This window comes from Pygocentrus nattereri, chromosome 6 (assembly GCF_015220715.1).
Source record: "Pygocentrus nattereri isolate fPygNat1 chromosome 6, fPygNat1.pri, whole genome shotgun sequence".
Taxonomy (NCBI): Eukaryota; Metazoa; Chordata; class Actinopteri; order Characiformes; family Serrasalmidae; genus Pygocentrus; species Pygocentrus nattereri.
This window is the reverse complement of record NC_051216.1, coordinates 24,743,374-24,755,210: the sequence shown is the minus strand read 5'-3', so window position 1 is coordinate 24,755,210 and position 11,837 is coordinate 24,743,374. Positions and strand designations below refer to the sequence as shown.

Sequence of the window (11,837 nt, the reverse complement as noted above, 5' to 3'; positions counted from 1 at the left end):
GTCAAAGATGCTGTACCAAAGCTTGGATGTCAATGCTGGAGGTGGCTAAGGAATGCAGTGTAAAGTTGCATTTGTGGTTGTTGTTTCTCCAGATGAAGAGAGATTTATGGGATAGACTCATGTGATGGAGGAGTAGGATGTTTCTGTCTCTCCCTCATGGGTTGCAATCAGAAGGTAAGGAGAGGATCCAGGGAAATCCCAGATAAACACCAGGCCTTATGCAACACCGGCCTCTTTGAACAAGGCACAAAAGTTACAGTCGGACATGCCGTATGTCAAATGATATTTATTGTCCAACCTTTTCACCTGAGAGCATCTTCACATATACATATAGATACTATGTGCATACAGTAAGTTAACCAAACAAAAAATATTAACAACAAATTAACACTAGGTATATACTAATGTTAACATATTACTTAATCCTTTCAAACTATCAGCAGCTGGCAGTGAGTTAAGGAACTCATAGTGCATTCATAGTGGATAAAAAGCCTTTTAATCATTTCAATAACTGAATACTTATGCTGTAAAAAGCACATCATGGCATCCCCTGTAGATGGCAGTCAATTGTGAGGACAGGACAGGACATGTAGTGTGACCTTAAGGCCAGTACAGAAGCACCCAGGTCAGGAATGGAGTACAGGTGCTTCTTCAACTGGGACTGCTCAGGCACTGGACAGCATGGTGGAGGTGAAGATCTGCTGCAGGATTTGGGGGATCTGCTTGGTGTCCATAGCAACAAAAGAACGTCCTGCCGGCAAGGTTCTCTGGAGCCTGGGTGTCGGAGATAGAAAAAAGACCCCCACCCAAGCCAGCCCACCCCAGAAAAACATTACCAATGCAAATGTGCTTTCGCTTTCAATCAAAGTGAGCTCCTAAGCCTCAATGGGCTGACAATGGCTGTCATTCACACAAGCTCTTTTGTAAGAGGCAGGAGCTTGGGAAAAAGCCTTTGAGGGGGAAAAGGGCGCTGAAAGCGGAGTGGCGCCCTGCTCCTTTCACCCTCCTGCCCCCTCTTTCCTATTTCACTGACCATTCATTACTGTCATTCTGTCCCTTGAAAAGGACACATGTTCTGAAAGGCCTGGCCTTTAGATCATGGTGGGCTTAAAAAAAAAAATAGTGGAGTCACTTCAGGCACAGATTAAGGCCATGCAGTGGCATCACACTCATGTCGGCACATTCGTTCCATGTGCCTTTGCTGTCACGCAAAACAAAACAAAGCCATTTACATGAGCCTATGGACTATACTCTTTCATTGGGCCTACAAGCCTTAGAAGCCTTTTTTAACCATACAAGCCACAACAAAGTGATAGTATGCCCAAGAAAAGGACATTATAATTACATTTCAAAGTGCTCTTTTGTTGAGCTTAAAAGACCTGACCTTGGGCTGTAATTACCAATATAATTCAATATTTGTATTTTTACACCCAAGGGCACGATACTGCATAGCTCTGTACTGACACAGCACGGCTGTGTGTGTGTGTGTGTGTGTGTGTGTGTGTGTGTGTATGTGTGTATATATCTATATCTATATCTATATATATATATATATATATATATATATATATATGCACACACACATACAGGGTGGGCCATTTATATGGATACACCCAAATAAAATGGGAATGGTTGGTGATATTAACTTCCTGTTTGTGGCACATTAGTATATGGGAGGGGGAAAACTTTTCAAGATGGGTGGTGACCATGGTGGCCATTTTGAAGTCGGCCATTTTGGATCCAACTTTAGTTTTTTCAATGGGAAGAGGGTCGTGTGACAACTTATTGAAAGTTTCACAAGAAAAACAATGGTGTGCTTGGTTTTAACATAACTTTATTCTTTATGAGTTATTTACAAGTTCCTGACCACTTATAAAATGTGTTCAAAGTGCTGCCCAATGTGTTGGATTGTCAATGCACATCTCGGAACTTCACAGCATAGACAATTGCCTTCAGATGACCCCAAAGATAAAAGTCTAAGGGGGTCAGATCGGGAGACCTTGGGGGCCATTCAACTGGCCCATGATGACCAATCCACTTTCCAGGAAACTGTTCATCTGGGAATGCTCGGTCCGGACACCCATAATGAGGTGGTGCACCATCTTGCTGGAAAAACTCAGGGAATGTGCCAGCTTCCAAAGTGGATTGGTCTCATGAAAGAATAAAGTTATGCTAAAACACACCATTAAGCACACCATTGTTTTTCCTGTGAAATTCTCAATAAGTTTGATGTGTCACATCACCCTAAAACTAAAGTTGGATCCAAAATGGCCGACTTCAAAATGGCCACCATGGTCACCACCCATCTTGAAAAGTTTTCCCCCTCCCATAAACTAATGTGCCACAAACAGGAAGTTAATATCACCAACCATTCCCATTTTATTTGGGTGTGTATCCATATAAATGGCCCACCCTGTATGTGTGTGTGTGTGTATATATACACTGCTCATAAAAATAAAGGGAACACTTAAACAACACAAAATAACTCCAAGTAAATCAAACTTCTGTGAAATCAAACTGTCCACTTAGGAAGCAACAATGATTGACAATCAATTTCACAGCTGTTGTGCAAATGGAATAGACAACAGGTGGAAATGATTGGCAATTAGCAAGACACAATCAATAAAGGAATGGTTCTGCAGGTGGAGACCACAGACCACTTCTCAGTACCTTTCTGCTTTCTGGCTGATGTTTTGGTCACTTTTGAATGTTGGTGGTGCTTTCACACTCATGGTAGCATGAGACGGACTCTACAACTCCCACAAGTGGCTCAGGTGGTGCAGCTCATCCAGGAAGGCACATCAATGCGAGCTGTGGCAAGAAGGTTTGCTGTGTCTGTCAGTGTAGTGTCCAGAGGCTGTAGGCGCTACCAGGAGACAGGCCAGTACACCAGGAGACATGGAGGAGGCTGTAGGAGGGCAACAACCCAGCAGCAGGACCGCTACCTCCGCCTTTGTGCAAGGAGGAACAGGAGGGGCACTGCCAGAGCCCTGCAAAATGACCTCCAGCAGGCCACAAATGTGCATGTGTCTGCACAAACGGTTAGAAACCAACTCCATGAGGATGGTATGAGGGCCCGACATCCACAGATGGGGGTTGTGCTCACAGCCCAACACCGTGCAGGACACTTGGCATTTGCCAGAGAACACCAGGATTGGTAAATTCGCCACTGGTGCCCTGTGCTCTTCACAGATGAAAGCAGGTTCACACTGAGCACATGTGACAGCCGTGTCTGGAGACGCCGTGGAGAGCGATCTGCTGCCTGCAACATCCTTCAGCATGACCGGTTTGGTAGTGGGTCAGTAATGGTGTGGGGTGGCATTTCTTCTTAGGGGGCGCACAGCCCTCCATGTGCTCGCCAGAGGTAGCCTGACTGCCATTAGGTACCGAGATGAGATCCTCAGACCCCTTGTGAGACCATATGCTGGTGTGGTTGGCCCTGGGTTCCTCCTAATGCAGGACAATGCTAGACCTCATGTGGCTGGAGTGTGTCAGCAGTTGCTGCAAGATGAAGGCATTGAAGCTATGGACTGGCCCTCCCGTTCCCCAGACCTGAATCCGATTGAGCACATCTGGGACATCATGTCTCGCTCCATCCACCAACGCCACGTTGCACCACAGACTGTCCAGGAGTTGGCGGATGCTTTAGTCCAGGTCTGGGAGGAGATCCCTCAGGAGACCATCCGCCACCTCATCAGGAGCATGTCCAGGCATTGTAGGGAGGTCATACAGGCACGTGGAGGCCATACACAATACTGAGCCTCATTTTGACTTGTTTTAAGGACATCACATCAAAGTTGGATCAGCCTGTAGTGTGTTTTTCCACTTTAATTCTGTGTGTGACTCCAAATCCAGGCCTCCATTGGTTAATAAATTTGATTTCCATTGATGATTTTTGTGTGATTTTGTTGTCAGCACATTCAACTTTGTAGAGAACAAAGTATTCAATGAGAATATTTCACTCATTCACATCTAGGATGTGTTATTTGAGTGTTCCCTTTATTATTTTTAGCAGTGTATGTATATATATATATATATATATATATATATATATATATATATATATATATATATATATATATCGCTGTTGTCGGGAGAAAACCTTGTATCTCCAAAATGGTAACTTTACAGGACAAGGAAAAAACCTACTCTACTTTTAATTCATGGAACCAGATTTTTTTTCCAAGTCATTTTTGGTCATTTCTTTTGGTCCATTCATCATGAACTTTACAAACAATGTGAAGGACAACAGGTATTTTCAAATTAGGCCAAAAACTGAAAAATGTAAAAAATGGAGATACAAGGGTTTTAGAGCATTTTCACTTAGAGCATTGCATGTAATGCAATAGATAACACATACATATGTAGCATATTTTTTGGTTCAGGTTGCTATATATATATATATATATATATATATATATATATATATATATATATATATATACACACACACACACACACACACACACACACACACCACACACATACAAGGAGATTCACTCAAAAGAGGCCCCAAATATTCTGTTGTAACTCACGTTAGGTTGAAGCAACCTGAACCAAAAAATATGCTACATACGTATGTGTTATCGATTGCATTACATGCAATGCTGGAAGTGAGCTCCATTTTTTGCCAGACACATGAAGGGGTATCTGGGTATTTACTGGGATATTGGAGGTTGAATGTTGTGATGGCTGTCCGGTGCCTACCTCATCGCTCCTATCGATATACTGAGGATTAACATTACATGTTGTTTTGTCCTCTCGACACATATATGTGTGTGTGTGTGTGTGTGTGTGTGGTCTAGCTCACCTGTCAGCCTGGTCTCCGAGTGAGCCAATGAAAATGGCAAAGGCATGGACCTGTGGGTTGCTGGTGAGTGCGCGGGCAAATCGGTCAGGGCTAATGCCGTACCGCTCCAGGTTGGCATCGCTCAGCACAATGACGAAGTGTTCATCTGCCTCCTCACGCGCCAGCTCCATCACAGCATGCTCTGTGCCCTCCAGCGTGTAGTCTCCACTCATACAGAACTGAGAGTGAGCAAGCATGGTCTGAGAACAAGACACCAGAGAGAGCAAGGGACACTGTTACACCTCTACTGTTTTGGAACACAATTAATTTAATCATTGCTGTCCAAACATTTCGAATCATTTATTATATCAACTCTTCTGTCATTTTATATACAAAAGCAACTTATTTAGTCTAAGTTATTATTGTACTGGTATTTATTCCATGTTTTATTCAATATTTCAAGTATTTGAGTAGCAAAAAAAATGTTAAATGGAAAATAATGTACTGTAGCTGACTGCCTTGAAATTTAATCACCACATGAAATATTAAGCTTTAGGGATATTAATTTTATTTTATCTTGATGCTGAAAAAACTCATTACTGATAACATCATTATTGTTACTGATGTTAAACAGCTTTTTCAGTCATTTTAGAATCCCATAGGTCTCTGTTCATCGTTACTGACACATCTATAATTACATAAAGCAATTATAGCAAAGTCTACTAATTATTTAAAACCTGTTGAACAGTTGATCAGCACTTGCATATAAGAATGATTTAAACATGTATCTGAAAACAAACTGGCTTTCTATTATCAAAAGCATTGATTCCAATCATTAATTAGTAGCACATGCACAAACACAAAATGTTCTCCAAAATGATTTTTGATTGAAACTCTAGTATTCAGGTCATATACGGTGGAACGGTACATCTGCTTGACACTACAAAGGTCTGTACAGCCAGGTGTTTATATAATGTGTTGATGACTCATGCTGTATTTGTTCTTTACCAGACTGTAACAAAGCTCAGACTTTAGAACAGAGCAGCCTGTGGTGGTGTGTCTCTTTAGTACCAAGTCTACAGACTATTTGGGCTTTAAAAAAAGTCTGACTAAGATGTTTCACTGAATGTAAATAAACAGTCACTGTGGAATTAACCCTTACAAGCTGAAATGCGTCTGTGTGCATTCATCCTGCCACGTTTCATGATGAAGAATGACTTAATTCCAAAAAGGCTTGCCAGGAAGTCGATTTCCAAACAAAGGGAAAGAACATGAGAGAAAGCACGCAGTACACAGGCAGGGTACATACCTTCAAAACCTTCAGCCTTTGCTTGTTGTTCTTGGGTACTTTTTCACATCTCACCAGCTCTATATCAAAGCCATCTCCTGAGTGTCCCACAATGTCATACTACAGAGGAAAAAAACAGGAAAGGGGAGAGAGGGGATCTTAGTGTACCAGGAAACTACCACAAATTCCAGCCTGAGAATGACACATATAGACATGTACACTACGTTTATAAGCTTTTTTCCATTCATGTAAGCATCCCCAAAATACAGCGTGGTGACAGTGAGAGTTGGAAAAAGAAACTTAAAGCAGAAGTTACGCGAATCAGTTATTACCTAACTGCAGGGGGATGCAGTAGGCAGTGTTTATTTATTTATTTTTTTAAAAATAGAAAGTAGACACCCACAGTATTTCATAACTGTAAGATGTGTTAGATAACAGTGTGTAAGCACTTGCACAGTCACAAGTGTATTCTCATTATCAGACTTTTACAGAAGCTTATGCTTTTTTATTGGAAAGCACCAACAATACCAACAAATATGAAAAAGAAAACTATAGGCTATGAATACAACATGAAGAAAAGTAAGATTAATAAGTTTTAAAAATTTAGTATTTTCTTTTCAGGTTTCTTAGTTTTTAGATAACACTTCATTGTAGAGCATTCTTTAAAAGGCTGTATGGCACCTACATAAACTCCTTATGACAATTCATATAACAGTCATAAAGGCTTACTGCGATAGGTGTCGTTTGCCATAAAGTCTGCCTTTGTCCATGTTGATGTCAAACTGACATACCTATATCAGATGACATCAATTCTTTCACTTTTTAGGTGAAATAGCAGATAACTGACTTTGTAGCTTAGTATATATCACAGCGCTGATAATGTGACACCTTATAAATCATAATGAACGGTAAAGAATCACAGGATCACAGAGAATGCTCACTTTGGTTCAACCAGCCTGGCTTGGGAAGCTATATCATATTATCAGTATGATGTCACTACCACACACACTGAAAGTGTAATGACACAGATAAGTAGAAAAAAAATGCAATTTTGGAATTGTTTACTTCTGTTGACACGAATGGCTTACAGTCATATGCAAAGGTCTAAACACCCTGATCAAATTACACGTTTTATTGATTTTCTGAGTTAAAATAAGTGAGCACATTGCCTACAAGAAGCAAAGTAAAATATGACATTTTTCCTGTAGATTTTAGTGCAAAACCTCTATAAACCTGCTGAGTTTAACATATTGGGGAAAAAAACATATATTTTCTTTTTTATAAATTTTATAAAATTAATTGCGAGATGGTTAGATTGAGTTTAAACTGAAGATTGCTAATAAGGACATAAGGACAAAGTGAATTAACTTTTGCAAACCACTGTGATTATGTACACAACATAATGAGGAAGAACACATAATTGATCTGACATTTACAGGACAACTTTACAGGTATGGCAGAGAGTGAGTGTCAGCTAACAGATGTATGCATGAGTGATGCTCGTGTCAGTGGAAAAGTCAAGCAGATGAGTTGACAGATGGAGCTTTATATAATGTGGCTTACATAAGTGACACTCAAAGAGAGATATATAAAGGGCAGCTTGATGCATGTACAAGACACTAAAGGGAACGATGGGGCCGTAGTGTCTGGCGCCCCCAAAACCCCACCCCCGACCACCACCACACACACACACACACAAGCATGGAGATTATGGATACTGTGGTCTCATGTATCTCTCTTCCTTTTGCCTCATTTATCGAAGTCCTAGTTAACCCCACACATCTTGAATTAGACCACTGCAACCAAAATAAAAAGCTTCTGTAAGCACAGTAACAAAACATGTCTCTGTGCTGATGTGCATTGATTTTTGGTGACATAATGTGACTCTGCCAGACTCTTTCCACTTTACTTCCTCCCACTGACTCTCAGAGATGGAAATAAAAGAAGAGACAACAGCTCAGCTTTGTACTGCTGTCGCTACACGGGGGAGCTGCTTCCAGTAAAACAGTGATTCACTGCCTCCTGCACAGCAGCCAACAGCTGGACATGAGAGAGAGAGAGAGAGAGAGAGAGAGAGAGAGAGAGAGAGAGAGTAAAAGTGAGAGTGAGAGAGAGAGAGAGAGAGAGAGAGAGAGAGAGAGACTCATAGTGAGATAGAGAGAGAGAGAGAGAGAGAGAGAGAGAGAAAGAGAGAGAGTAAAAGTGAGAGTGTGAGAGAGAGAGAGAGAGAGAGAGAGAAAGAGAGAGAGTAAAAGTGAGAGTGAGAGAGAGAGAGAGAGAGAGAGAGAGAGAAAGAGAGAGAGTAAAAGTGAGAGTGTGAGAGAGAGAGAGAGAGAGAGAGAGAAAGAGCGAGAGAGAGAGAGAGAGAAAGAGAGAGAGTAAAAGTGAGAGTGAGAGAGAGAGAGAGAGAGAAAGAGAGAGAGTAAAAGTGAGAGTGTGAGAGAGAGAGAGAGAGAGAGAGAGAAAGAGCGAGAGAGAGAGAGAGAAAGAGAGAGAGTAAAAGTGAGAGTGTGTGAGAGAGAGAGAGAGAGAGAGAGAGAGAGAGAGAGAGAGAGAGAGAGAGAGAGAGAGAGAGAGAGAGAGAGAGAGAGAGATACAAATGTAAGGGAGATAGTCCAAAAGGGATTGAGAGTGAGGGAGAAAAGAGAATGAAAGAGAAAAGGCTTAACCCTGCACGTCTGTTGCTGTAGACACAGCTCTGACTAAAGCATGTGTCTGCTTTTGAGGATACCTTCGGCTCCATGAGCCCTGTTCCCATAGCAACCTCCATCACAATGTGTCAGCGGTTGGGGATAGCCCCATTACACAGCAGCGCAGACTGCTCAGATGAAGTGAGCACAGTGATTGTTTCCACGGTGCGTTGGTATGGAGACAGCTTACTGTAAATAAATACAAATTTCACTTCTGTTTGGTTGTTTGTTACTTTTCCTACATGATAAACACAAAGAGCATGTGTGGTGGCAAATTAGTAGATGTTCCATCTGCTTGATTCATGTTCTTCTAAACGGAACCCAATGTGCCAGTGATCAGAGAGGAGTGAAAGCAGCTGGGTATCACACCTTAAACTTGTGCTCGTAGCTCTCCAAGGCCTCCATCACCATACACACAGCCTCCATCGAGCGCTCCAGCCGTCCGTCCACGCCGTTAAAGCGGTACATGCTGCCTGATACATCTGCTAGCAGACGTAAGCGCTTGGGCTTTTGCTGTGGAGTGCCCAACTGCAGACAGAGACAGAGTCCAGTGAACACAACACAGACAAGGAAACCAAGAAATGACACTTAGACCAGATCTGAGAGAGCATCCATCACTGTTCATTGTTTGCTCAGGCTCCTTTCCTGAAAGTTATAATATGCTATGAGGTTTTTAATAGATTTTACAGAAGCCATTACATAATGAATTAGGACACCTTTTTAATTTTTAAGAGAGTTCATTTATTAAACGGACATTGTGGGTTCAACGGAACGTCTAAACTTTTTAAGATGGTAATTGACCCTTGTATCTTTAGTGTTGTCCAAAAAGATTCTCTAATTGTGGGTTTAAACTGCTGTTTATGAAAAATGTCAACATTAGGAAGTAAAAGAGCATAACATGTCAGAGGAAACACAGACACAGGCAGTAAAACTTCAGCACAGAATAGTTACTATAAACACTACTGAGAGGCTGGCACATTCTGCACTTCAACTATAAACAGAACAGCTAGCCAGCCATTCTTCTGGTAGTTATGTTTTTATTTCTTTTTAAGCTAAAAGTCATATTGATGTCAATCCTTTCTCCCATTGTATATAACAAATCCCATTGTCTTTTTATTTTGGTCTTATTTTTCCTCTGTATTTTGTTCTGAATCTCCCATAAGACACTTGGTAAACCTATTTCAAAAAGGTGTGATATACAGTTGTATGCAACTGTGTACAGTTTGAGCAACTTTTGTCAAATGACATGTTTTGTTATTTTTTTTTGTAAAAATAAGTGTGTCTACATGGAACTTAAATATAGCATTGTATCAGCAAACTTTAGTGCTAAAACGTTATTTATTTTCTGAGTCAAACATACTTAAAAAAATAAACATATTAAATGCTCTATAATGTTCGCAGAGCCACATTTTATATTTTTCTCCCAATATGCTAAATTCAGCAAATCAACATTAATTGTGCATAAAAAGTGCAGAATTATGTTCTTGTAGAATGTGTGTTAAATTATTTTCACTAGAAAATCAGCGAAACATGTAATTTGACCAGAGGGACCCAAACCTTTAAACACAACTAACTGTATATAGTCAAGAATTGGAAATGTTAAGCTTTCACTTCCATAGATCCTTTCTCTTTGCATTCCAAATGGCTGGGAACGAATAAGATAAAGTGCTAAAAGTATTTACTTTGTGTGTAGACGTCTATGGGTGTGATGTAAACCATTCACTGCTCAGCTTGTTATGTGTCATAATTAAAGCAGTAAGTGAGGTGCTCCTGAGACCAAAGAGCTTGGCTGAAAGTGTGAATGTCAGCACATATACGACTCACTGTGCATGCTTAGAAGCAATTATGTGTTTCTGAGTAAGGGTGAATGGTGAGGGTTTTGATCAGACTGCAACCAGTGGGAACTTCTTTGTCTGAATAAAGGTTCCAAGGGCCCTTCCACTTGCCTCAAAAGTCTCAAAAGACAACAGCCCCCGCCCTTAGACTCCCACCTCTGGCTCCAGTTCTCCTCTGCGTTTGTAAATGGCTTTCTCTCCAGTCAGGCCATCGATAATCTTAGCATCATCCAGCTCCCCTAGTGCCTGGTTCTTTAGCCATTGTCTCTCCTTCCCTTTAGCCTGTGAGTGAAAAAGCACAGTCACATCTCACCTTTTTACAATCACTATTAGAACATGCAACACCAGGAACAGGTTTTAACAAGAATCACCCAGAAGTAACATAGTTAAAAATTAAAACCAAGAAGGTGAAAAAAAGGCTTTTTTGAACTCCATCATGTAGCAGATGTACATATGGTCATCAAATGGAGAGCTAATGTGATTTGACAGCAATATGTGCCCACAATGTGACTACAGTATAGTATAGTGGTCCTGCCCACTAACTATAGAGTTTGTGAAACTATAACATGGACAGCACAGATGCACTGCGGCACTTTTGCGACACATCTCACATACGTACATCTGGTCCCAAGAGTTTACATAATCCACCCATCCATCCATTTTCTAAACCACTTCTCCGTCAGGGTTGCAGGGGGTGCTGGAGCCTATCCCAGCAGTTATTGGGCGGAAGGCAGGATACACCCTGGACAGGTCGCCAGTCCATCGCAGGGCAGACAGACAGACACAGACAGTCACTCACACACTCACACCTCTTGCTCTCATAGTAAATATTTCTTCAGCACACAGTCGTGCCAGTCGTGTAAAACATGGAGGAAGATCAATGCAAAACCAACTGAATAATACAGAGTATGTGATCAGGTGCATGTGTATTGTTTACAACACTTTGTGCGTGATCCTCACACATTTTGCACAGCCTTCCGTCAAACACGTATGCATGAGATGTAGAAATGCATTTTGCATTTTACCATGCACACAGACCATAAACTGCAGATTTAGGGTCATGTGGCAGTTTCAGACATGACACATGGGCAGAATGCATCTGAAACCGAAAGCGGCTCAAAAGGCTTAGAAAATCGGACCCTAAGTCCAAAAGTTTGTAGGTGTATACTTATCTAACATTTCTTCTGAAACCAAGGGAATTAATAGGGAGTGTGTACTCCTTTTACTGCAATAAC

At 41.1% G+C, this 11,837-nt stretch overlaps 1 protein-coding gene across 1 annotated transcript in view; it reads right to left on the bottom strand.

Moving 5' to 3' along the window:
- Window positions 1–271: 271 nt before the first annotated feature.
- vwa8 (von Willebrand factor A domain containing 8) overlaps window positions 272–11,837 on the bottom strand; it is a 106,848-nt gene continuing 95,282 nt past the window's right edge. The window contains exons 41-45 of the mRNA XM_017710845.2: window positions 10,759–10,884; window positions 9,137–9,295; window positions 6,099–6,197; window positions 4,811–5,049; window positions 272–774 (exon numbers count right to left, since the gene is read on the bottom strand). Coding sequence (XP_017566334.1) covers window positions 666–774; window positions 4,811–5,049; window positions 6,099–6,197; window positions 9,137–9,295; window positions 10,759–10,884 — 732 coding nt within the window. The 3' untranslated portion in view covers window positions 272–665. The remainder of the gene's footprint in view (window positions 775–4,810; window positions 5,050–6,098; window positions 6,198–9,136; window positions 9,296–10,758; window positions 10,885–11,837) is intronic.